Source organism: Poecilia formosa, unplaced genomic scaffold (assembly GCF_000485575.1).
Source record: "Poecilia formosa unplaced genomic scaffold, Poecilia_formosa-5.1.2 Scaffold375, whole genome shotgun sequence".
Lineage (NCBI taxonomy): Eukaryota > Metazoa > Chordata > Actinopteri > Cyprinodontiformes > Poeciliidae > Poecilia > Poecilia formosa.
This window is the reverse complement of record NW_006800314.1, coordinates 1-27839: the sequence shown is the minus strand read 5'-3', so window position 1 is coordinate 27839 and position 27839 is coordinate 1. Positions and strand designations below refer to the sequence as shown.

Here is a 27839-nt window from a genome sequence, read left to right as displayed (position 1 = left end):
CTGAAGCAGGTGACCTGACAGCCGGTATGAGGTCATCTCAATGCCGTTTGTTGCTGTTAATGCTGCGCCTGTGTTGGTTTTGTTTTTTAATGTTAGGTTTTCACCTAAATCATTTTTTGCCATCGCTTCAGTCGGTTCGTCTTTGCTTCAATTCGTCCGCTTTGCCCCGTCAAAAGAAAACAGGGAAGAAAACAGGAATTTCATGGAAAAAGAATGTTTTTTGGTTGTTGTTTTTTTTTCAGAGCATGTTTGTTGGTTTTTATATTTGTGATTTTACCATAGAGTTCGGGATCATCGTCCTGTGGGAACTCTAGGTTGTGTTCAGGTTTTACCCATCAGCCATCAGGACTCTGGAGGCTTCCACCGCCATGTCTGAGACTCGGTGCGCTCTTCTTTGGGTTGAAAGCCTCACCGTGACTTTCAGGCATATTAAGCTCCCAGGCCCGACTCGCGGATCAAGCAAATAACAACTTGGGCCTGACTTCAGGTCAGGCTCGGGCAGCAAATCTAGAACTCTGCAATCCAAAAGACTTTCCCAGTGTGAAAATGTCTCCTCCTCTGATCTTCACACAGTTCTGGTTTCCCAGTTGTTCTGAGCCTGGATCGGTCCAGTTAGTGCCACGAAAAGAATTCTTTAAAGAAATTACGTAACATAGTGTGTCATGGCTCAGAGACGGTGATTAAAAGTCGGAGCCTCAGACTTCAAACTCGACTTAGACTTGTGGCTTTAAGACTTTAGACTCGACTTGGATCGACAACACTTGTGTGAACATCTCTTACGTCGCAACAAAAGAAGGGTTAACGGATCACAGCACAGCAAAAAAAAAACACTCAACATTTCCTTATTAAAAGCTTAAAGATAAAGTTGTGTCCACTTGAGCCAGTTTTTTTTTTTTTTTTACTTAAATCAGTGTTGATTCCAGGGAATTTCTGATGAATTGAAATCGGTGAACCCACATGTTGTTTTTGAAACGTATTCCTCTTGTGCACAGCCAAAGGGAACCACTTAAACGGATCCTTAAAAGACCCAGTTTGGATCTCTGCAGGACTCTCTCTTCATGAAGTTGGACCGGTTTGCGACGGGCTATCATCAGCCGTTCAGCTCCAGTTGTTTCCCTCCGATAGCAACAGATCAGGGACTCCCAATAGACGTTCAGTAACTGTTTTCATCATCCCGAATGTTCCTCTCAGTTTCTCAACAGATTTCTTGTAACTACATCTGTCATCATCTGGATCTCTCTCTCTCTCTCTGAATAGATCTGTAGTAACCCTCAGCCATTGTCTCCCACATGGACATCTAATCAACTCTGTTTTCTCTCTCTCTCTCTTTTTTTTTCATACATCCCACACACTTCACTTGAGGTTTGTCATTTCTGTTGCTCAAGAATGTCATGAGTCAAGTTTGTTTGTATGTGTGTTGGCTGTTGATAAGCCATGCCGTGCCCCGTCCTTGCCTGATTGCAGACACACAGCACACCCTCACCGCCTTCACATATTTCTACTCCCACCTCCGTAAGGACAGAAAACTTGACTGAACCGTTAAACAATACAATGTACCCAACGGCAAAGTCCAGAAAGCCGTTTAGGACTTTGTAAAGTTGCAAAATCAAACTGCAGTGTATTTTTTATTTTTTATGTTTTTGGATTTTTGCAATGAATCAGCACAAAGAATGTGAAAAGTTTTCATGTCCAAATTAGCTGAAGCTCAATCAGATTGGACAGCCGGTGTCTCTACATGCACATTTTCAAAGCTCTATTTAGGTCTGAGTTTTGATTTGATGATTCCCAGCATAACTAATATCCAATTTTTTTTGTTCTTTTTTGTTGCATCTTTGTTTTTTTCTCTTTGTTTCTTTCTTTTTCTGTTTTGTGTGATTCTTTCTTTCTCTTTCTGAACAATTTCACTTTCAACAAAACAAATACGAGAAAAAAAAAACATGGACGTTTCCCACAAAAATATTCAGTAAAACAAAACAACGTGGGGCTCAATACATATACAGAGTATTATTTATATCTAAAAAAAAAAAAGATTTTGAAAAACCATGTTTGTTTGCTTCTCAACAGTTATGCGCCGCTTACTGCCGATTCGTGTGCGAGTCCCATTGAAACGCGTTGAAGTTTACGGCTGTGAAGTGATAAAATGTGAAACGGCACCAGAGGTTTGAGTTCGCAAACAAACCTTCAGAGGTGTGTTTGGACGTCCAGGACAGTCAAACATTCGTGTTTGCACAATCTGTTCACGCACTTTTCTGTTGGTGTTGCAGAAAAGGTTCTATTTTTAGAAAGCGCTAAGCTTCATAATCGTGTCCAAACACATTATCCACCTGCCTCACGTGTCATCAATCATTTGGTTAACATAATGGGTGCTCTGATTCAAGGCGTTAGTGGTATTTGCAATGCGCTTGACGATTATCTAATAGTCTTGATGATTACCACGTGACTCTGCATAATGGGTTGGACTGGTGTGTGATTTCTAACTGGCTCCCGCGGCTGAGGCGTGTCGCTAACGCTTATCCGACTTCATCGCTACCTTTGGCGTTGTGAAAACTTGTGTGAAGTCAATTTTATGTGAATGCTTTTGGAAATAAATCCTAACTAAAAACATCTGGTTGTTGTTTTAGCCTAAAATGATACAAAAAAAAAAAAGCGGATGTTTATTTAGGGATACTGACACACAGTTCTATTAGAGTTCTTCAAATTATGAACCCAGTAAAATACCTGGACGTTTTAAATAAAGATTTAGCAGCTGAAGCCGAAACTGGGGTGTCATCAGGGCTTTCAGCTCTACACAACGTAAAACCAAAACGACATACAAATGCTTCACCAGCACATTAAATCAGCCTCCTCCCCCCCATTGAGATAAAAGGAAACCAAAAGTTAAAATTGGATTTCTTAAATAGTTTCAGAATCACATTATGAGGCGAGTTTTTCACACAGAGAGCTGAGTACGACTGCCTGATCCAGGCATCAGGCGTCACTGCTATCTGCTGCAGGACGCTCTGGGCTTTTACACTTTGCTGATATTCTGAAAAAAAGAAGAAAAAAAAACCTCCTCATGTAAAGAGGTTGCTTTTCATGTTGAAGACTTTGATTTTCCTAAAATGTCTCTCTGGGGACAACCACTGATCTTTTAAGGCTCCTGTTTGGTCACTAATAAACCGTGTGCAGTTAAAACATGTCGCTTCCATTTGATCTTAGGCGGATTAATTTGGACTTTTGCATATCAACTTTCAATTAACTCCAATTTTTTTTTTTTCCTTTGAGTGTGTTTGTAATTTAGCAGCGTTTAAAGAAATGATCACTGTTTCTGTTTACCTCTGTGTTTGTTCGGGTGTGTTCTGGCTCATGTTTTCTCTGGTATGCCGTTGTGTTTAAGTGGTTGTCCTGAATAATAGATACAATCTGTGACCTCAAGCCTGTTAAGAGCTTCTTTGCCCTTCCCTGTGCTGAGTTTTATAGCCGAGGTATTTAGTCTGTGTTGGGATGGGTGTGGGAGACGTTTGAGGTCAGAACCCAGGTGTGCAAGGACTTCACAAATACAAATAGGTGACCAACAGTTAACAAAATGAACTGATTTTAACACCTGGCTGGCACCCTGACGTGTCACCATGAGCCGACAGCAGGTTCTTTTTGCAGATAAGACAAAAGCTGATGACTTTACAATCAAACTCAGGCTGCACACGTTTGACTTTTCCACAAGGTGTGCAAGACTGAAGCATTAGAAAAGCATAAAAGCCAAGCTGAAGTTTAAGTTTACTGAAATTTGTTAGATGAACAAAGACCAGAACTAGTGCAGTGTTGTTCTTTGGACAGAAGAGCCTAAAAGTAAATGGAGGATTTACTTTTAGAAGAGAAGAGCTGCTTGGCATAAACCAAATCCAGTGCCTCAGGGAAACAACCTCACACCGACCGTGAAACGTGTAAATATCACCGTTTCCTGCGCCTCGTCAAGGCAGCAAGTCAAGTCAAGGAATTTCATTCACAATTTGCCACAAGTCATGTAGACTCATATCAAACCTGTGGGTCAAATGAGAGCAAAAACTGGTGAAATGATTGCGACACTTATCAGTAGGCAAAATGTTGAAAAGTTTGTGTTTTCCTTTCACGGTTAAATATGCACTGGTTTGTGTTGGTGTGACCCAGTAATGTCCGTTAAGTTAAAGTTAAGGTTGCAGCCGGAAAAATGAGGCGTGAATATTGTAACAAACATTTTTCTACAACTTCACAATCTGACTGCAAAGATACAAGATGGCTAGAAATTTGCAAAACAACGAGAACGATTAACCAAACAGTAAGTTGTCGTTTTTGTTTAGGTGTACAGAATTCGTTAAGTACTTTTGAAATGTTAAGAGATAACTGACTGGTTTGTTAGATAACGTTCGAATGGATTCTGATTTCACTGCCATTCAATTGTCATCGATCAAATAAGTTGGCCTGTGTTCGGATTCACGGTCAACGCGTGATCCGCCAGGCCGCGCCACGTTGTTGCTTGAATCGAATTTCTTATCTGAATTGGATGCAATGTCTTTTTTCCTCTGTGGAGGAGAGAGGGATTTGTGTTACACCAGGAGGGAAGAAAAGAAAAATGGAGACAGAGAGAGAGAGAAAGAGAGAGAGAAGTGGTTGAAAGATGGAGCATATTTTCTGGTCATGACCTTTTTCCAAGGATTTCCCACAGCCTAACTTTAGGCACAGAGTGTGTGGACTTCAAATCCTTGCTAGACTGCAGACTGATTCCCCCAAAGCAGCAAACATGCAACTTACATAAGATTCTATGTTTTCCATTACAAAAAAAAAAGTCTTTCAAACCCCTTATGAGCCTAATTATCTACCACCGAGCTCAACGGGTTATAGAAACTCCTCCGCTGACGGGCTGCAGCCTCCCCGAGAGAAACCCGGAGAATCCGGGAACACCGATTCCAAAAGTCCTTTTTAACAGCTGTGTGTCTTGTGTATTTATCGAGTATGACGCAGTGGCAGTCGGAGTGTGCGTCACTGCTCCTGTCAGCTCGCTGCACACCACAGAAACACTTGCGCGACCTACTGAGGACACAGATTGGTGATTGCTCAACAAGGAGGGGAGGGGGGTCGAATCTACAAAGCCGTATTGTTGACTTCCCTGTCCGATCTAATCATAAATACCTCTGTACCCTCAGAGTAATGCCGTAAAAGTCTCATGTTTGACCCCAAAACCCCAAGAAGCCATGCTCAGTCATCCACCCGGCTCCCTAGAGATGGATCATTAAATCCCTTCTTTTTAAACACACAACAAAAAAAGAAATAAGCCAAAGAAGATGTGGGGAGGGGAGCAAGTGAGGAAGTCCCTGGACTGAGATGATGGCAGAAAGGAGGGATTGATGTAGACGTGGGGAGGGTATTTGAAGGAGGACCGTGTGAGAGCTTCGTCCCTGGGCTCCATCAGCGTGTCCAAATATGGAGGCTTCTGCTATTGTTGAGCCGCGTTCTCAAGACCCACCAGCGACCAGGGAGAAAACCGGAGAGGAAGGGAGCTGCTGGTGTGTGGGTGTACCGAGAAGGAAAAAAAAAAAGGAAGAAGAAGAAGAGCGTGAACTGTGGGAGAGAGTTTAAGTGAGACGGCTAAAAAGGACAGAAGTAGACAAATTACCTGACGGTGACTCGAAGCGAGAGAGGTCTGCTGAAATGTGAGGCTTTGTAAAACAAAGTGGAGAACATCTGAACAGATGGAAGTCTTTTGAAAGGGGAAAAAAAAACAAAAGAAGTTTAAGTCTGTTCTTTTTTTCTCTTTCAGTTGTTTATTTTCTAACTTTTGCAAGCGGCGAGATGAAAGTGCAGAATGAAGTGACCGTAGAGTCGCTCGCATGTATTTTAACGTGGTAGAAATGTTTAAAGAGTACATAATTTTTTTTTTTATTATACCAGGTGAATTTGGGAAAAATCTGAACTTTAATTTGAATTCATTTACTCAGTGAATGGGGAGGAAAAAGTCCCATTTGCTTTGTTTTGAACAGGATAAATGTGGGGTTTCCTTTTATTTCCAAAGTGCCATGCATTATAAGAGCAGCAGTAACGGAGCTTATTGTTGACGAGGCTTATCCTCCATTTATATTCACATGCAAGTGCACATTAATTTGTGTGGGACCAGAAGGGAGGCGGCGATCTTTGGGTCACTGGGGATGGGTTTGATCATGTGGTTGTAAGCTGCCACAAGGTGAAAGGGTATTTGTCAGGAAGTGCGGAGTTGGGGCTGGGATGACCCTCCGGGGATAAACTAAAATGTCAGATTTTAGCTGAAAGCGTTCGCTCTTCTGCCGGCGCTTTGGACTGGTTTTATTTATTTATTCATTTTTAGCTGCGTATTTCGTCAACAACCCCAAACACTGGTTTAGTCTCTGAATATCATTTGGAGAGTTGGAGAAAGAAAGGAATCAAAACAAAAGTTGAGAGAGTGTTTGTGGAGAAGCCTTTCTCTGCTGCGTTTGCGTCCAGTCAGTGGACGGTCTTCGAGTGTGCATGTGGAATGTGGCGACTCAGCTGCACTTCCTTTTCATTCCCCCTTGTTTTCTTCGCCAGCGGACGGACGGATTTGTCTGAGTACACACCTTTTCAGATTCTGCCTGGCGCATGCGAATGCGTGTTCACGTAGAGTTCGTTTGTCTCTGAACGCGAGTCCCGTCTTTCTGGGTCAGTCGTCGAACGAGTCACAGAGATTGGAAAATATAACCCAGAGAAAGTGGGACATTCCCGTTTCAATCAGAGGATTTGTCATTGGTTGATTGACAGCTGAACAGATTCCTTCTGTTTTTGCATTACTGTGTTACCTGGTTAAATCAGTTTTCAGCTGGTTTCACGTTTTTGAGAGGAAAACTTTATCCCCCCCAACTTTTGCTTGTATAAAAATATTTCTGTCCCCCATGCTAACGTAACAAAAACCAGTGAACACTGTTTTTTTTTCTTTCTGATTTTAAATTATAGAAGGATTGACACCATGTATTAGTCAGCCTCCTATTAGCCTCCACAGCCATAAATGTCAAATTGATTACTTGAGTTTATTAGCTAGAGCTCACTCTTGACTTCTGGATGCACATGCATTAAATATGATTTCCCTGAAACCAATACACTTATTCTCACACACACAGACATCCAACACATGTGCGATACAGTAACTACAAACTGAGAGCGTCTTTGGTGCACTTTGCTGTCGGAAAAGGCCGATATTTCCACCGCCTTGCTCTCTCAAGCTGTTGAATGGCCTCAGACGTCAAGGTTTGTTTTCCAAATTTATGGCTGATAAAGTAAGAAAGGCTGAAGTGGACATGGATGAAGAATGTGGGTTATGAAAGGCATGCTGGAAATCCAGGCCTTCAAAGCACATCTGCTGTCTTGATCCTATTTTACCATGTCTGGAGCTTTCTGCCTCTTTCCACCATCTCGTCTTTGTGTTTGAAACATGTCGGCCTTTTTTTGCCTGTTTTGCAGCACGAATGCCGCAGTTTAATCTGTTTAGATGGAAGAAATATGGCAAACTTCAATTGACGCCGTGTTTGACTGTATCAGGGCTTTTTCTCTGTTAAAGGCCACTTTTCATTTTGCATAGAAAATACGCGGCTCACATGTTTCTGTCACCTGACTGGAATTTGAAGAACTCGGCCTTTTGAGACCAGGTCATAAAAAAAAAAACACCTGTTAGAATCATTAGCAATAATTGTAGAATGGATGACGCAGAGTTTGTGTTGGGGCGCAAGCCTTGGTATTATAAAATGTTTGTGTAAAAATAGTTAGAAGGTTTCAAAATGATTGAGGTTGTGCACATCTGTGAGCAGAGGCGAAGACATGGCTCCTTTTCAGCTCTACTGTGATCGTTTAGTTGAGTGGGCTTAGAAGAATAATCGTCTTTGAACTCAGCTGATTCAAAAGCAGCACGATTTGAATTATACACAGGTCTGTCTCAATAAATTAAACTGAAAGATTTATTTATTTATTTATTTATTTCAGCAAAACAAAAAATTTAGTTATTAATTTTTTTTTTTTTTACATAAGACCAAGAAAGCGTATCAGCATATTAAAAAGTGTGTTCAGTTTATATGTCATTAATACTTGGCTCCTTTTCTGTGTGGCTGAATGGCTGCACTGACTTTAGACTTTATGAAACACGGCGGTTTCCCAAATCATCACCGTCTGTGGAAACTTTAACTGGACCTCTAGCAGCTTGGGTTCTGTGCTTCTCTTCCTCCAAACCCTTTAATCTTTATTTCAAAAAAGAAATGTAAGATTCATTTTATTCTAAGAAGATGATTTTGAACCTCTGTGGCTAAGCTTTTTTATGTATGGTACACAAAGCAAGCCAAAGTTCTTGTGCTTTAACAAAGAATAACAAAGACATTTAGAAATTTGATCAAAAGATTACTTAATATGTCCGAAAATGAAACATTTTTTTTTTTACATAAAACAGATATCAAAAGTACATTTAAATAAGGTTTTTATTCGAACTTTAATTTTAAATCTATACTCCACCCAAATCTAGTCTTCAGTCACATTAGTAACGTTCTTTGCTGTTTTTTTCTGGCACAGGAATCGTTTAACCAAGTGCTGCAGTTGCTAAAGTCGTTCCTGTTTTGAAACGGTTTGACCACACGTTTTTCCTTCCACTCAACATTCTATTAATGTTTTGTAAAAGCATTTCTTTGCAATGACTTTGTGAATGCGTTTAGTGAAAAAACTTTTAAATTAGATTTTAATTTTTGTTTGTGGTGAAAACAGGTAAGCCCTCACTCATTCATTTTTCAGGTTACTGTAATAAATAAAAAATAAAATGGTTTTACTGAAGTTGTCAGCAACAGCTCAGGCCAAGGTGACAGTAGGTGAGAAGGAGAAGGTCCTGCTAATGTACATGGAGAGAAGCTAATGGATGGCATGAGAGCAAGAGAGTAGACCATCCTGGAAGTTATTAGTCATCCACTCTCTAATGATTTATTAATTTCTGCAGACAGAAAGTCTACTGTTCATCAGAGTTGTTGATTGGCCGGTTGGTTCTACTGTTGATCTATTAAACTGGGGTCTTTCAGCTCAGCTTATAGTGGACTGCAATTATTTTTGGATCAGCCCGTGCAAGCTCTTCTTGTAACAAGGTCAGGTCGATATATGTTTACAAGCACTTTTCCTGTGTCACTTGGGATATTGAAAGAACTCCAGCAATCCTTTGGCGCGTTAAATGCAAGGCTGAGATCTGTGAGGTGAACGTCACGACCTTTGCGGCCGTGCGTTTTGTGTCCCGTGTTTATTGAAGAGGCTAATCTGTTATTACTCAAGATTCAGATGGTATTCACTCGCTGGATGGTGAAGGAATGAAAAATATGCTATGCGTGTGTGTTTGATTCGCTAAAAATGTTGCAGATATTCTGTAGTACACAAACTAACACATGAATGCACCCGGCTAGCGTCAGACTGACGCACAAAGGTTTTACATACACGTAGGTGGGGTGGTCGTCGGTCGCAGCTAAAGAGGCTCTAACATTGCTGCCTTCTTTTTTTTTTATCTGCTCCTGTTTAAAATAAAAACTTATCAGGGGAATCCTTTCTTTGAGAATTGCTGTCAAAGAAATGATCCTTCCTTATCTGGACTGGAAAACATTCAACATTTTCCTAAGCTAGTTTTAGCTAGTAGCATACAACAAAAGGAGACCTCTTTTCTGTGGCACTTTCATTGGATTAATTGAAATTAATTACATTTATGTATCTAAAATTAAGGTCTTCAAATATCTTGAATTCAATGAAAGTTAGCCTCAAATACCTAAAGCATAGATCTTATATTTTATCTGTTTAGTCCTATATTCTATGTAGTTGTTTTTTTTTCCTAGCTTGACTTTTCTATCAGGAAAAAGTTTGAGTTGTATTCAAACATCTACAATACGTTCTGTGACTTGAGGCATTTTCAGCTACTGCTAACTAGTTGCTAATGTACCCTTGCTAGCTATCTATTTAGCTAGCTTTTTTGCATCTATCATGGATAAGTGCAAGGTTATTGCCAGTTGACTGGATGAAGTTTGGTTGTTAGCATACGACCTTACATGGTATGACTGCATGCTAACCATACAATGTATATGATGTATGCTAACCATACAATGCTACATTCTGTGCAAAAAAGCTTCGAACTACGGGGTTAATTCTGTAGAGACAAATATACAATGTGAGAAGTACAAAGATGCTGCTAATAGCCACAAACGTACCTCAGAAATGCCACAGTTTTGATTCCCTGCTGTGGCTAAAGCTACCTAGAAAACATTCAACGCTGCTACTGCTACTAGCACTGAGAAGAGCAGCATTTGGTGCGACACCAACACTGAAGTCGGATGTTTAGTGAATTTTAAACACCAGTCTTGGCTATTAAAGAATTTAAAAAAAAAAAAAAAGTTGCTACTATGGAGAGAAAGCTACGATTTACGATGGTCTTTAGAGGTTTTAAGTTTGAGTTCGTGAAATATGTAGAAACCCTGATCACGAATGACTGTTCCTGGTTCTTATTCTCCCTTCGCCGATCCCATCTCAGTGGAAAACAGTGACTAAACCAGATGAATGAATGAATGAATGAATGAATGAATGAATGAATGAATGAATGAATGAATGAATGAATGAATAAGCAGTTAGAGATGGGTTGTCCTCTCATATTTCTGGTCAAGGTTGCAATGCAGATTCCTGATCCGCCTCCGGTTGTCTCCACGCTGTCAGGGACAGATCTGTTACCCGAGGCCAGCTAGCCGGGTTGCTGTGTGTTTGGACAGGCTGATATCAGCTGGCTACGAGCCACCTCTCTAATCCTCTGTTTGTGTATTTCCTTGTTGGCTCTACACTAGTGTGAACAGGCCAGAGCCCTGGGCTGATATGCAAACATCGTTGGTGAAACACCCAGTGTTGCATCACTGTCTGCTTGTCAGCATGTGTATGCATCACTACGGCTGCCTGATGGAAGTAGAGCCCCTTTTTGAAGAATGTAATGTAAACGAACATGCATATCGTTTATGTTTTTGGGCTTTCTTTTGTTTTGATGTCTTGGATAGGTTTTCAGACTTTTTAAAAACACGGTAAATGCAGAGGGAGAATTACTGTTTCTGTATATTTTTCTTATTTTTTTAGTTATACAGTTTTTGGAGTGGATGGTATCCCGTAGTCTTACTGTGTTCAGCTGTGATTTTATGCAATTTTTGTGTTATTAACTACTCTGTTTTGTGTTCTTTAATCTGTGTTTCTGTTGTATTGTACTTTATTGAAATATCTGCCATATGTCAAACAAAGCAATGGGCTAGATAAAGCAGTTAAATTTTAACATGTAAAACACACCAGAAGAAATTATAAACCAATGCTGGATGCACAGTAAAACCAAGTTCATCATATCTTTTTGCATAATAAAAAGTAATATTTAAGTTGCATGTTCTGCTAAGGTTTAAACATCTAGAAGGGTTTGTTCCATACTGGTCAATGATGGGTACTTACATTTTCAAGTATCTGGTAAGTCTAGTTTTCCCAGTGAAGGGAATTGATGGCATCACAAAGACTCCTGGCAGATTCAGAGAGAAATATAGAAAAACACAGAATCTGGACATTGTGTAGTGACGGTTATGCGTATCGGACATCTGGAAGGTGTCAATGGAGGACACAGGTATGTTGTTACTCTCCTCCTTCAGTCATACTGTTGATGAAATTGGAAAGTACTGAAATTGTACTTCGAAATGTTCTTGAACCAGGTGCTGTATCTTATGTTTTTTTTATTATTATTATTATCTGTCGTTTGTACTCTGTACCATTTGGTACCAAAATGAGCTAAGTGTTAACCTGCAAGGGTCAATGGTCAGATTCAAATTTAGGTTGAAGCCTAATCTTTTTTGTTAGTGTAAATCATTGATCATTATGACTCTGTAAAGCAACAGCAGTGAATTGGAGCCAGTAGAGTACGTATACTTCACTTCTTGCACAGGGAGGGTAATAAAAGTACACTTGTACGAGTTATCTATTGACATAGTTGTACATTTACAATAGACTTTCATCTCTCGCCTAGCCTTGGCTCATAGTAACAAATTAATTTGGTGAGCTTGAAAACCAGAAATTTTAGATACTTTCTGAAGGATTTTCACTGTTACATTTTCTCAAAACAAAGAGGAAAACAGCATCAGGTTCAGCTGCCCCTGGGTATGGGACACAAAAAAACAACCCCTTTAAGAATTATATCAAGTGTATTATTTTACAAAAAAGATTTGTCTTTCTTATTTCATTTTGTTGTTGTTTATGCAAAACCCCGTATTGCGCCAGATACGCCAGCTTCTACGTTCCAGCTGTATACATCTTGATATTTAATAGGATAGCTATTTTGATAGCTTGTGGAATAATTCATTCATTCATTCATTGGGACGTGCTGTAATTATGTAAGAATGCTCTCTGGGGTTGATCATGAACAGCTTGTTGGGACCAGAGGCGACGTCACACTGTGTGAGAGAGAGAGAACAGCTGATGTTACACAACTCTGCAGATAACCAGGATTTGACTAATAGATCAAAACAAAGACAAAAAGAAAGGTAATATTCACTGTAAATGCTAGCATTATCCTAGCATGTACGATGGGTAGTTTGAGTTTAGCATGATTTGCAAGTTAGCATTAATAAAGCAATCTTTGCTGGTATGACTTAAAAGGCCAGTAAAGTTTTAACTGTGAGATTTCAGCACGTCCCATTACTGACCAAATTGGATTTTTATGAAGGATAAAATTGAGCAGGTTTGCTGTGACATGCTCACATCTAACTATCATTTTAGGTTTAGCGGAAGCGTAAATTAACAGCCAACATGTCTATTGAAGGAAGTTTGTTTTTATAGAAACTGGATATACTTTTTTTTTTTTTTTTTTGCTTCCTCTGTTGTCATGTAAGCGCCTTAATGATTCTAATCTCCTGGTCACACTATTGTCAATCTGCTCTTCTTATCATTTGTTGTTGTAAGACATGAAGCCACAGGAAATGGATGCTCCTTAATTGCATTTAACCAGAAAAACCACACAACTGTGACTCAACAAATATCACAGCAGTGACCCAAAAATATTGCGTAACCTCTCTCTATGCTATGTGGATGTTTCACTCATCTGGGGAGGCTTTATGCCTGTATTGTTCATCCTGTCATCCTGTATTACTTCTTTAACTTGGATAATTAGCTGACCTTTCTAAGGAATTCGCAGAACATTGGAATTACAATCATAAATGGTCAGTATGGCGATTTCACAGGACAGTAATGCACCTGGTTTTAGCGCAGCAGAACACTGTGAATTATATCTCACTGATCTCAACACACACACACATTGGGCTGAGCAGGAAGTTCATTATTAGCTCCATGCATACTTCACTGGAGTCGATGTGCACAAGATTCACTGTAATTGCCTCAACTTAAGGCTCTCAAAGTAAGATATCAAGCAGTTTGACGGCAACTTTAAAAAAACAAATCCATCTCCGAACCTCCTTCCACGAGTAAAATCTCCCACATGGTGTGGCGTGTCCTCTGATTAAAACATGAAGCCAATGAAGTTAACTTTGCCTTATGCGTTTTACATAAAGATTAACTGTTTTTTTCATCATTTTTCTGTGGTTGAATGTCTGATCAGTAGAAAACTGGGTGTATTGGCATTTAGACTTGGTAACTTTGGACCATCCCCATCATTGATTGCCTTTTCTCGCAGCATTATTTTCATGTGCCACTTTTCTTACTGTTTGTGTGCTGCAGATTTGTCCGTCTTTCTGTCAGACTAAATGACAAGAGAGACAACAAAGTAGTTACGGACTCCTAAACGGAGAATATTTTCTGTCTTGTCTTTTTGCCAGGAATGAAGACGTACCTGATCTCAGGAAGGAAGGCAGACCATGATGTGCAGTGTGGCTGCTCTCAGGTGGGGCTGCCTGGTGGGGAGTTCGTGGGGGTCAACGTGCCCTCCTGCCCTCAGCCTCGTACCCCGGACCTCATCCACGGAGCAGCACAGGCTGCCGAGTCCCTTCTGCCTCACAAGCCGTCGGACAGAACTGTGGTGAGAACGTACTTCAAGAAAACACTTTGTCTATGGCTTATTGAGTTTTGTCCCATTAAACTGGTCACATTAAGGAAATCCCTGTTTGAATAGCTGTACGTACCATCCAACCTCTTTGCCTCTTTCTCAAATGTGATTCATCTTTCATGGTTCAAGGCCCTGAACTGGCACCTGAGCTGTCGCCTCGTTCGCTCAAATTAATACTTTGCGCTAAATATATTAAATATTTTTTTAAAAAATCTTCATGAGAATGGAGAATAAAAGACTAAATTTAGCACGTCGGTCATCAACGTTTTGTACAGAAATCCTCTTGCTGACAGACTCAGGATGCAAAGATGCAGCGGCTGATTTTACTTGATTTGTTTTGAGACGTTCTGAGAAGCTGCAGCTAAAACCCTGGAGCTGGAAAACGTGCGAACGACATTCTGAGAGTAGTAGCGTCTTCTTTCTTTGTCATCGCCATATGTTTCCTCACAACAATTAATGTGGTTCAGTAGATAATTTTCCTTTGCAGACAAGAGTCAGGACAATGTGAGATAAATAAAATCAAGAAGCCTACATGGCAAAAGTGTTCTTGTGGTTTTAAGGACAGTTTCTCTGAATATTTGCCTGAAATAGGTGGAGTCACTTTAAACTGAGACGGGTTATTGTACTGTATTCTTTTTATGGATTTAAATTTTCCCACCAAAATGTCCGTTTTGCACATTGACGAGACTGGAAAGCAGCAGTAATGCCTAAATTTACTTTCATTAATTAATTTAAAAAAGATATTGGTAAATAGTTTTGGTCATTTACCAAAAAGATCCAGGCGTCTGACTGGCTGCAGACGGAAACTACAGGGGAAGGGAGACTACCGTGCTACTACGTGACTTATGAGCCTTTGTTCAGCCAGCTGATAGGCAGTGTACAGCAGCATGTGGGGAAGGGGAGGCTCTGCAGTGCTTGAAAATTGCTGCACTTTCTCTGAAATCTCTTAAACCACCCATTATCTTCCGCTTATCCAAGGTCGGGTCGCGGGGGTAGCAGCCTCAGTAGAGTGTCCCAGACTTCCCTCTCCCCAGCCACTTGACCCGATTCCTCTGGGGCAATCCCAAGGCGTTCCCAGGGCCCGCTTCACTGTAGATTCAGCACCAATCCGCCTATCGATCTCCCACTGCCATCTCCCCTCAAGACCCGCGATACTTAAACTCCTCCGCTCAGGGTGGGACTTTGTCCCCGACCCGGAAAAGGCACTCTACCCTTTTCTGCCTCAAGACCATTGCCTCAGTTTTGGAGGCACTGATCCACATCCCAGCTGCTTTGTACTCGGCCTGATGAAGGCCACACATCGTCTGCAAAGAGCAGAGACCTAATCCTAAGGTCACTAAATCAGGTCCCCTTAAAGTTATGAACAGAATTGGTGACAAAGGGCCACCATGGTGGAAACTAGCCCCAACTTATTTATGCCAACGCAGACCAAGCTCTGACAGCAGTCATGCTAAAGCCCGTATCAAAGGACCTGGTTTCTCATACTCCCAAACATTAAGAGGGCTTTAAACTATAGGAAAACAGAGGTGGATCATTTACATGTAGCTTGTTAAAGCCTTGGCACTCTACCTTTTTAACAAACATCTGGCATTTGCCTGGTTCAGACAGACTGAGTGCAATAACAAAGTATTTTCAATGTTCGGTGCAGCCCCAAGCGACACCTCAAACTTTGGGCCAGAACTTGAAGAAGAAATATGTCCTAGAACATATCTGCCTAAAAATCAGTAAGAAAAATGTGCTGCAATTTAAGATTGAGGCAAAACATGTTAAACCCTTTTTGTTCCTGCGACATTTGAAGACATGTGGCGGTCTAAGTCTACCACAATGATTGTCTCTTAGGACAGAACCCTCGACAGCCACAATTTTCACTAAACTGTACATAAAATTCAGTGTTGTGCTTCTGGAGCTCGAGCAAATGTTGTCATCTGTGAAACCCCACGCCCGCTTTGTCTCCCCAGGCTCCCTGTGTTTTCCATGGCACCGTGCGCTCGTCCGTGGCAGAGCAGGGCGATGATGTGGCTGTTGTGAACGGCTGCCAGGAGGAACACAAGGCCAGCGGCGCCAAGGTACGGCCCACATTAGCGCCGCACTTATCGCCTACTTCTCCAAGCGTTTCCCACTTACTCTACTCGACACGCAGGGCCTCCCGCTGTTTTTTATCGCCTTTTTGTCTCCTCTCAAAAGTTCCTGCCAGGCCACAGCCCGAAAGCGGTCAACGGTCTCCTGAGCCCCCCGCTGGAGGACGCCGTGCGTGCCAGCCAGAGCTCCCTGTGCGACATCCTCCAGGAGAAAGAGAAGAAGACCAGCACCAGCACAGGGACCGGCACAAGCCTCGGCATGGCGGCGGCGGTGGCGGCGGCAGGCACGGGCATGGACCACTCTGCCCTCATCCAGCTGCGTGCCAAGAACTTCAAACGGAAAAGCGACGCCCACTTCGTGGACGTTATCAAGGAGGAAAGGTGAGGAGGCCAGTTAAAGGTGGGGTTTATGAGCCGATAGCGCGGCGGAGAGCAATAAAGCAATCTGGTTTTATAATGAGGGTTTTCGTAAACTTGTCCGCTGGTAATAAACCTTTGAACTGAAGAAATGCAGTGAAATAAAGATCCATGCTGTGCCTTGTGTAGGTATTCATACCCCTTCAGTTTAGTTTTTACATTTTGTCACCTTCCAACCACAAAGGCATCCCTGCAGAATGATACTGCCACCACCATGCTACTGAAATGAAAGATATGTCAGGGGTCACAGTCTTGCCCGGCTGACTAGTTTAGCTAAACGCCCATGTCATGGAGGTTGGTTTCCATTTTGGATCTACACTGAGATTAAATAACACACAAATGGACTTTTCTTTTTTTTTTCTTTACCAATTAATGAACATCTGGATTTTACTTTGGTGTATCTTTATGTGTTTCTTTTTATTTTTTTTAATAGTTTTGTTTAAATGAATACAATCCCAATAAGATACATGGAGATTTGTGGTTGTAACTTAATGTAACATAAAGTGGTTCAATGGTGGGAATTCAGAAAAGTTGATTTTTTTTTTTCTGAATTTTTCCAGTGAGTACACTATGCAGTGGTTCAAACAACAAAGATTAATCACCTGAATTTGTTTTTATTTGTCGTACAATTGGGTGATATGAACAGATAGTCATTTAAAATAAAGAGGCATTTATCTGACACTCATCTAGTTTTTTATTTGACTTCTCTGCAGTCTGATGGAGGACTACTTTTTCAAGCCGCCCATCAACAAGCTCAGTTTGAACTTTCTGGAGAGGCCTCTGGAGAAGGCGTATCGCAGCAGCTACAAAGAAGAGGTACGCAGACTTGCACACACACACACACACACACCCTTCACTTAGATGGAGGATTTTTTATTTATTTCAGCTCGTCTTGTGATTTTGCAGCTTGCTACTGTCTTTTTCCTTTTTCTCTTCCACGTTCTGACTTTCTTTTTACGATAACTGAATGATTAATGGACAGGAAAAAAACAAAAACTTTCTTTGTAACACGTCATAACTCCATGCCACAGTGAAGACTTTTACTATAAAGACCAGTTCCAGATGTCCTCTGCTGACCCTGGAGACTTTCAGCCCCCTGCTGTTCAATAAGTGTTACTACAGCCTTAAAAAAAAAACACACAGCACATTGCTTCAGTTTCAGCGTCTCTTCCTTACAATTTATTTTTGAACTTCATTGATAAATTCCAGCACTTGCACCAATGTACATCTCATATCTTCTAGCGTTATACAACCCTGGGTGAAACCTGAACCTAGTTAAACTTATCAATGTTTTGCTTATAAAACGCAAACTCATTCATATCATGTAATATTTCACTTTAAGGGTTCATTCCGCTTTAATCAAACTTTAGTTGGTTTATCTGGAAAGTCTGGATCTGCAACCCGCCTGAAAACCTAGATCTCAGTTTGGCTGAAGTGAACTCTGGTGCGTATGTGAATGCCATACGCACCAGAGTTGGATCCAACTATAGCGCAGGGGATTCTGGGTAAATTCTAACAAAACAAACGCGAGAAGCTAGTGGTAGCGAGAGCGATGACTCTCGGTATTTTGCCAAAGACAAAAGAGAAATCCCACAACCGCTAAAATCTGATGCTACTTAGTTTTTGCTTACATCTTGTGAAGAAGGAAGTTGTGCTCAGCGACTTCTTCGGGTGTTTCATTGAGTGGTTCTCGGTTCGGCGCCACCACAGGTGAGGAGGGGGGAAACAGGTTTTTCGAAGAGTTCGGATTGCTTCACACAGTGCGGTGTGAAAAGGGAACCGCACCCGATCGAACCGAGTCGACAGGACTATCTGTTGTGAGCTTAAATTCTTTCGAATGCGATGACGTTTTTGCTCGCACAGACACACGGTGGCGAAACGCCTCCTCGCCTTCATCTCGGGAAACGATCCAATCCGTTTCAATCTTCTCTTCTGTCCAGGTGAAGAACCAGGTTCCTGTGCAGACGTTTGCCAGCCCCACTTTTAGTTCCTTCCTGGACGTTCTCCTCAGCTGCTTCGTCTTCCTGGCCTTGACCGTGGCCTGCTTCCTTCCGTCTGTGGTGGAGCCGGCCACGGCGGGCCCCCCGGCGCTTGCTGCCCTGATCCTGGCTCCTCTGGCCGGTTTGTTGGAGCTGGCCTCGCTGGTGTTCTCCATACGGTGAGGCTGGGTGGTCTAGACAGATAAACCGCTTCATGGAGGCTCGTGTGAATGTGCTTTTTATAGGGGTGATGGTGCTCATAAGTTTGACATCAGAGTATAGAGTAAAAAAAAAAAAAAGTGAACATAATACAGTCCCTGTTTTAAAGCATTTTGCATTGCAGACGATGAAGGTATGTAAAAAAACTTAAAGTAAGGTCATCTTCAAACTGGAAACAGTATCAAATCCATTCTAAAATTTTTGGTACATTCATTCTGCTACAAAATAAAAGCAGCTAAAGCATTTTTTAATGTACTTTATTATTCAGACTGTAAGTTTCACTTTTTATTCATAGTTCCGTCGACATCTTATAGTCAGGGGCGGCTTATGTGTGTTGCTATTTTCCTCTTTATGATGCATTTTTTTAACTAATACAACTTATACTCCAGAGTGAAGTATAGCCCAAAAAAACCAAAAACATTATGCTTATTTATTTATTTTTTTAAGTTGATCAGATTTCTGGGAATTTTTTGGGCATTGTTACAGTGTGGAACAAGTAAGGAATATGTGCAAAAACACCTCCTTCCCACTGTTAGTGGATGATTTGTGATGGTGTGGGTTTGTTTTTCTACCAGTGGTCCAGGGGGTCTTGTGTGCAAAGTATCTCTCCCAATGTGGTCCATCTAGGATTGGTCCGTTCCATCTCTCATATGCTCCAACTTTACAAAATTACATTTTCCCCACTGAAAAACAAATGTACTCAAATGAATTTGTTTTTGTTTTGTTTGTTACTTTTCAGTGACAGATTATGCTGCTGAAATCAAAGGTGGTCACATTTAATGGGGTTTTACAAATTTGTCAGCACCTGGATAAAAGTCAATGCCTGAAAAAAGTCAGTTATTTATAGCTGACTTTTTTTATTTTATTTTTATTTTTATTTTGTCTCTGCCGTCAGTTAGCAGTTAGCGTATTAGTACCGAGGTCAGACTTGAACCCGCCCCAAAACATTGTTAGCTTTTCCAGCACTCATTAGAGAAGAAACTTTGCAGTCATACTTTGGTATAAATGTGCAATTAATCTTGAACAGCAGTGTTGTTTCACCACGGCGTGTAATGGCAGCACCCCGCTGCACTTTCTTTAATTAAAAACAGACATGGGATCTGGAGAAAAAATACGTATTTTATCCGAGTTTGTTTTGCAGCTTCATACTTTTTTGGGGGTACGCATCCAGTAAACGCTGGAGTTTTGCTGTTTGATATTTTTCTCCCTCCTCTTGATTATTTTCCTCCCTCTCTTCTCTTGCAGCATGACCTTCCACCTGGAGGAGCTGAGGAGATGTACTCGCTCCCTGGCCTTGCTGGTGTCCGGCTGGGTCTCTCGTCATCTGATTGGCGCGGTGTTGGTCTCCCTTCCCGCCGTCTCCGTCTTGTCCCACGTCAGCGCCCGCCTTCCCCTCCAGGTAAATCCAGTTGGTTGGCAAGAACATCACTTAAATTCAACTGAGGCAGAGAAATACTTCCTTACGGTGAAAGAACATAAATATCTACCAACTGTATAAAGAAACAAGATCAAAAAGAATTAGACTAAATCTGTGTTTAACGTAACAGAGGATTGGAAGTAATACTTAAAAAAAGAGGTAACTTTTTTTTTTTGCGCATGTCAGAGTCTAGTCTTTTTTCAGCTAAGATTTTTGACGTGGAAGAACAGGTGGCTGCAAGACGTTTCTGCTTTTTTGTTTTCTTGGAGAAATGTTTGATAACATTTAAGGTTTCTAATCTTTCATGTCTTTAGCATTTTTAAGAAGCGTAAAGGATCGAAGTTGCAGGAGCTCATATAAAATGGGAGGACCAAAAAAATTGAAATTAGGCATAAAATATTTAATCTTATTAAGGTGTTTATCCATGATATTTGATTGTTACAAATCTCCGTGTGGATATAGTCAAATCCCTTCAGCATCTTGGTTTGAAATCAGCTGTTTTTTCTCATTTTGAGGTTAAACCTCTAAGGAAATTGCATTGAAGCATCTTGGAGTTGTACACAAATGTATATCCTGCAGTGGAGGCACAATCACTTTTAATAAAAACTGCCTTTTTGTGAAAATACTTTATTAAATGCAAGCCATAAAGAAAAATTAGTTATTCTTTTGATTAGTTATATTTTTCAGGCTTCAATATAAAGTGACAGTAGTGTTGCAGCGCAGACTGTTTAATAGCCGGTTTGCATGTTCGATCATTTCAAGAGGTGCCAAAGTAAGGGAAATCTCATTTCATGATCGTTCACTGCATGTTGCCTAGCAACAATGAGTAATCAAACAAAAGGAGAGTTGATCATTTCTACGGCACACTTGACATTCATTTACCCCTGGTAAAAATAGGTAAAGAGCCTTAATTATTAGCAGTTAATTCATTTCTTTTAGTCCGGTGGCTAAATGCCAGACTGAGTTTTTTTTTTCTTTTCTTCAAATGTTTATTTGATTATTTGATATCAACGCGTGAAAAACGCACACATTTTTCCAGTTGCACAATTACTGACAGCCCTACTGTCGCTGGATCTCTTTGAGGTTCTCTCCTGTAACATTTCAAAGCATTGAAGAATAGAGAGAGTTTTTATTCTACAAATAAAATCACAGATGCAGATCTGCTTTTTAGCTGATACTGAAACAAAAAAAGAAATCTGATCATAAATCTAAATGGGAAATATACAGACATGGAGAAACCTGATCTACCCTACGACTCAATGCAATATAAAAACACCCTCTATTTTTAACAATATTTATAATAATCGAAACCAGAAGTTCCTCGCTGTCTGACACTAAATCAGACTAAACTTGTTTTGTTCTGCTAGATGTGACAAAATTATTTCTGTTTGCTCAGTACTGAAATATTAAGAGAGGTTTTTTTTTAAAATTACTTAAATTAAGCTATTTGCATATAAGTCCTCATTTAGTAGGGTTGCATTTAGACACTGCGACTTGGGTCAAACATCTCGGATATCTCATAATAGTTTGCTGGAATTTTGTCCCATTCCTCCTGAGGCCAACGTTTCAAAATCTCTTTGCAAAGAGACACTTCCACGTGATTTGAGAATTTCTGATCACTTTTGATTAGATTTATTAAAAAAGCGTTGAGGAAAACCAGATGAAAGTAAAACCACTGAAATAATTACTGATGCCTCTGTTGCTTAGGGGTAACCGCTCTGACGTTTTACCCTCCACTCCAGGTGACCATGTTCCTGTGCTGTGCCGCCATCTTGGCCATAATCCAGTACTGTAACTTCTGTCAGCTGAGTTTTTGGATGAGGTCCGTCTTCGCCACCATCACCGGACTCGCTCTGCTGCTGATGCTGTACAGTCCTGTTCACAGGTACGGTTACATCTCACCTGCACCTCCACTCGCTAAGTTATGTAGACATTATCAGCCATCACGTAGACAGGCTGTTGAGATTTTAAGAATTTATTCGTCTCTGATGCGATTTCAACAGAAATCAGCCAATTTGACCACAGAAGTTTGAATATCTCATTTTCACTACACTGAACCAAAGCATATATTTGACGTGTGTGTGTGTGTGTGTGTGTGTGTGTGTGTGTGTGTGTGTGTGTCTTGGTGTGTGACTGACTAGTCCTTTCTCCTCGCTGACATCATTCTCATCTCCTTTCAGCTCAAGTAATAACACCGTGCCGGTTCATGGGTGAGTGTTTCCATAGAAACAGAGCGGTTTGATCGAAGACTGACATTTGAGGGGGTCAACAGGAGCGACAGCTCTGTTCTGTATTTCTCATTACTACAGCTCTGTTTGGCTTTTGCTCATTTTTTTTTTGCTTTCATCTGCTCTTTATTGTGCTGCCTCTCTCTCTCTCTCTCTCTCTTTCTCTCTTTCTCTGTGCAGCAGTAGTAATGGCTGCTAAATGCCACTCGTGGTGAAAATAACTCATCCAGCTCAAACTGGCTTGAATTTTTGTGTTCGAGATTTAATTAATCGCAGTGTCTGGAGAGGAAAATGGCGTAGTTCTTCTTTTAAAGGAGCTCATTTCATTACACCTGCTGCTAGATCGCAACATTATTCCACACTAGAGGGAGATTGTAGCTGGTTAGTTACAGTCGTAAGATTCATAAGATTGTAGCGTTGTTTTTTGGGGGGGTTTTTTTGGGTTTTTTTTTTTAATCTGTAAAAGAACGATTTCTAAGAAGATGGTTTTCATCAACCTCATGAGATATGTTGCAAAGCACTTGTGTTTTCTTTGACTGTGCATTTTTTTAGCCTTGAATTCTGAAAAGCCTGTTTTATTATCACACGTCGAGTTCATTATTCAGATCCCGTTCAATGAATCTGAATATTATAAAAAACAGTCAGTTTATTTCAGGAACTTTATCGTTAAGTGAAACACGTCATATAAATTATTTACACACAGATGGATGCTTGAAACCTTTGTTTGTCTGTTAATTATGATTATTTTTCACTTAGTCATTGAAAACTAAGTGAAAAAGTAATTTAAAATTCTAATTTTAAATTAGAATTTTTGTATTAATTCTAATTTGTAATTAGAATTAATACAAAAAAATGAAATTGGGTATGTAGCCGTAATGAAAAGTATGTTTAATACCTGCTTAAAGGTTGTCAGTTTTGTAATGTGACAAATTACAGAAACCCTGAAAATAGTGAAAACAGTGGATCCCTCTTAGAGAAAGAAAGAAATATTATCGGGGTTCTCTTTGTTGTTTTTACCTCTTTAGTATTGATTTTTTTTTTATTTTGCATTTCATCAATTGTTGTCAGCATTTAGTTGTGAAATCTTTTGGTCAGTAAATATAAACGGTGTACTTTATGTTATGGATCTTGAAGGTAACATCCGTCTCTTCTGGTCCGGCCGCGCCGTTGGGTGCGTCCTCCTTTGCCGGTCTAATTTTCATCCCGTTTCCTCCAGAAACAGGCTGAACGACTCCGCCTCCAGCGAGTTGACCCCAGACACGTCGAGGCTCTCCGACTCCCTGGTCACGGAGGCCATCCTGGCCTTCTTCCTGCTTCTCCTTCTGGTCTGGTTCCTCAATCGTGAGTCCGAAGTCAGCTACCGCCTTCATTACCACGGCAACGTGGAGGCTGACAAGCACCGCTCCAAAATCCAGACGATGCGAGACCAGGCTGAGTGGCTGCTGGGCAACATCATCCCCATCCATGTGGCCGACCAGCTCAAGGTCTGCCTCGCTTGCTTGTTTAAATTGTTAAAGATAATGAGAAGAGGTGCTGTAACGATTTAAAGAGTGAGATTGTTTTAATTTGTTCTGTCCTCCCCCCCCCTCTTTTTTCTCTTTTGCTCAGGAGACCCAGAGCTACTCCAAGAACCACAACAGCGTGGGGGTGATCTTCGCTAGCATCGCCAACTTCAGCGAGTTCTACGAAGAGAGCTACGAGGGCGGGAAGGAGTGCTACCGCGTCCTGAACGAGCTGATCGGAGACTTCGATGAGCTCCTTCGCAAGCCCGAGTTCAGGAGCGTGGAGAAAATCAAGACCATCGGCTCCACCTACATGGCGGCGTCGGGGCTCAACGTCCAGCAGACGGGGGACGACGAAGACGAGTCGCCCCACGCGCACCTGAGGGCGCTTTTCGACTTTGCCCTGGAGATGATGGGCGTCCTGGACGACTTCAACAAGAACATGCTGGGCTTCGGTTTCAAGCTGCGCATCGGGTTCAACCACGGGCCCCTGACGGCGGGGGTGATCGGCACCACCAAGCTGCTCTACGACATCTGGGGGGACACGGTCAACATCGCCAGCCGGATGGACTCGACCGGCGTGGAGTGTCGGGTGCAGGTGAGCGAGGAGAGCCACACCGTGCTCAGCGCCATGGGCTTGGAGTTCGACTACAGGGGGACGGTCAATGTCAAGGGCAAAGGCCAAATGAGGACTTTTCTCTACCCGAAAAGCGGGGAGAGCTTTTGCCAGGACCAAACGGAGCAGGCAGCCGGAGTTGGACCGACGATATTAACTTCCAGTAAGACTTCCTCCTCTCTTCCCAATCAGTCCTCTCCGTCCCAAAGCACTGTAAGGGCTGCAGGAGCAAAATCCGAGCCCGACCCGGCGACGAGCGTAGAAGAGAGGGATGAAGGATACAGGGACTTAGCACACAACCCTGAGGAGTCCCGCGACAGACACTTCAGCAGCCTTGCACGCTCCGAGCTAGGCCCAGCTGCGCAGACGGATCCCACTCCTCTCACGCTTCAGGAGGAGGAAGAGGCGAACGAGCTGACGAAGCTCAACGAGGAGTTTTACGCTCGTCTCTGATCGTAGATCCCGCCATTCTTCCATCTTCTTGTCCCCCGCTTCCACCTCTTTAGGACCGATTACAGATGCCGGCAAGGACATCTCTTCCTTTCCTCCTTTGGCACAGAGGAAGCAGCGGACTGTTTTAACGCACACTGCGGCTTCGGCGGCTTGAAATTGGGGCCGGGAGGGCTGCCGCCACCGCCGCCGATCTTCTATGGGAGCGTTGCCCGAGCGGCTCTAACCGTGGATTTTGGAGCTGTGCTGAGCACAGCGGCTTGTCGCGATGAAAAAGCATGAAGAAGGAGGAAAAAGGAACACTTTTAAGGTGTTATGTCTTTTCTTAATATTTTTATTAAGTGCCTTCAGGACTAGAACAGTGAACGAACAAATATGAAAAGTGAACAAGAGTTGAACAACCCAGACTACAGAACGTGCTGTAGTCTCTTATTTCATCCTTTATTTTTTAATGCAAGTATTGTTTTTCTTCTTTTTTTATTTTTATTTTTTATAAATCATTACCTTTGTGCCATATCAATCGCTAAGGGAAAATCATTTTAGTTTTTATGTGAGTGCCAACGCTGTGTTATGGGCTTAGTGGGAAATTAGGGGAAAATTGAGGGAATTACACAAAGCAGTGTTAATATTACATATACTGCTTTGACATAAGGGCCTAAATACAGTATTCATTTATGCCCAGAGATTCACTTATAAGATGATATGCTGCAAAAGCAGGCTGCTTCGATGATTTAAAAAAAAATTTTTTTTAGCTTGTGTAGCAACTTGACGAACATTTTAAGCACAGTTCTTGCACAGTGTTTTTGTTTTATTTTTACCACTTGTATTTAGCAGTTTGTACAGCTTGATTGCTTCTTAAGAGACGTTGGGGAAAGATCTTACAGTAAAAAAAAGAAAAAATTAAAGAAGCACAAAAGCTTAGACACATAAGGGAAAATAGATCTGAACAAGATGTGTTTCTGAAGCAGGGACACCATCGGAGAACAGGAAGGCACTTCAAACACCCACAGTGCCTTGCAAAAGTATTCATGCATCTTGAGCTTTTTTTTTTTGTTGTTGTTGTTGCATTTTTGTCATTTTCCAGTTTCCTCAATGTATATAATTGGGATTTTATGCAATAGATCAATACGAATTAGTGTAAAATCAGTACAAATATCGTTGAGAATGATTGAATGAAATCTGAAAAGTGTGGCAGTCATTTGTTGTCAGCCCTCCCAAGTTAACCCCTCGTAGAACCAACTTTTTGGTGCAAGTTCCTTTACACGTCTAGAGACTTAAGTATTCTTCTTTCCAAAAACGACACAGGCTCAGTCCCACTGAGAGCTTTAGTGAAAAGAAAAGGCAATTCTAAGCTCCTGCGCTGATTTCAAGTCAAATTTTCACTTTATTTAGGTCATTAAGACATGAGCAAGCTTTGGCCCAAATCGTTCCTGTGCACCTCTGGCTCAGTTTCACGCTGAAAGGTGAACCTTCAGTCTTTGTGAACTCCTAACAAGTTTTTCTTCCAAGATTTGGAGCTGCTTACTCCATCCTGAAGAAAAACATCCCCACATTTTATTTTTTATTTCAGCCAGGAAGCATTCTGAATATAGACCAAAACGTTCAGATTTGAGTGTCCTTGGTGAAAACGTGAATTGCATCGGATTAGTTGTGTTGAATCGTTTTTTTTTTATATATATAATTTAGTAAGCGATTAATCATTAAATGGAGAATAGAGATTCAAAAAAAAGAAAAAGAAAACAACATAGTCAAAGCAGTAATTAAGCCAAAACTGTACAAAAGATATATACATTTTATACTTATGAGTTTAAAAAAAAACTTTATCAGTAAATATATTTTACCCAGAATTTCTCAAGTGACAAAGTGTTAGCTTTATTCTGCTCAAATCTCGTAAAATAAATAAATAAATAAATAAAATCTCGTATTAAGTGGATTTTTCTGTCCAATTATTGATTGGTTAATCCGAAAAAAACAATCAACAGTCTAACCCTACAACATATTGATTAAGTTAGGCTGAGCTTTTTCACATGTTGATGTTAGAAGTATTTTATTTAGCTTTGCTACAAATGATCAGTCACTAACAGAATGCTATCTTGTTGCATTTAAGGCAATAAAATGTTTATTTTCTTATTTAAAAAAAAGGAATTAAATTATTTATCTGTGTTTTTAATGTATTTCCAATATTGTTTGAAGTAAGCGTATATAGTTAAATAAAAACTCTGCAGAATTTGCCCATTCTCTGTGTCTGATTAAACATCAGGATAATTGATCAAATAATCAATTACCAAAATAATTGGTTAGCTGCAGGCCTATCCTCATCTTACTAAGATGAATGGATGCGCACACCTCTTTAATTCTCCACCAATCTGTGCTGGTCTGTCACATGAAATCCCTCGCTTCGCTTCAGCACATTGAGGTTTCTGCTTGTAACATGACAACATGTGAAAAAGCTCGATGACTATGAGGATACTTCTGGAACGTGCTGTCAAGTGGAACCATGAGCTGCTTTTTGAGGATGCAGTATACTCTCTTCCCCTCCTGGATTGAGAACGTGAAGGAGCAAATTCAAAAGCAAAGTTTTTTTTTAGTTTGTTTCACCTGGAAGCTTGTCTACAAGTGAGATGGGAGTTTAGAAATCAAATCAACTTTGGGGTGTTGTGTACCTTTAATCGGGAACGTGAGGAACAATCGCAGTCCACACGCGCCTGTTCTGTGTCCAGACACAGCTCATCTACAGTTCACTGTGTGTTAAACCTCTGAGTCAAACTGTGTGATGCTCCATTGGTCACCTTTACTGCTTGAAACAAAGGAACAACAACAAAAAAAAAAACTGAAATAACATGAATAGAATTTCCCTACTCTGGGACAACAAAGGAT

General features: G+C 41.0%; 1 protein-coding gene across 2 annotated transcripts in view; it reads left to right on the top strand.

Annotated features, from left to right (window-relative positions):
• Positions 1–27809, top strand: part of LOC103154140 (adenylate cyclase type 9-like) — a 42539-nt gene extending 14730 nt beyond the window's left edge. Inside the window, exons 2-11 of one of the 2 annotated variants that reach the window (XM_016662491.1) lie at positions 13830–14029; positions 16015–16122; positions 16241–16515; positions 17265–17367; positions 18492–18709; positions 19995–20148; positions 21909–22051; positions 22347–22376; positions 23617–23878; positions 24003–27809. In XM_016662491.1, coding sequence (XP_016517977.1) covers positions 13830–14029; positions 16015–16122; positions 16241–16515; positions 17265–17367; positions 18492–18709; positions 19995–20148; positions 21909–22051; positions 22347–22376; positions 23617–23878; positions 24003–24965 — 2456 coding nt within the window. In that variant the 3' untranslated portion in view covers positions 24966–27809. Of the gene's footprint in view, positions 1–13829; positions 14030–16014; positions 16123–16240; positions 16516–17264; positions 17368–18491; positions 18710–19994; positions 20149–21908; positions 22052–22346; positions 22377–23610; positions 23879–24002 lie in introns of both variants that reach the window. The other variant, XM_007575321.2, reaches the window with a different exon arrangement.
• Positions 27810–27839: the final 30 nt, after the last annotated feature.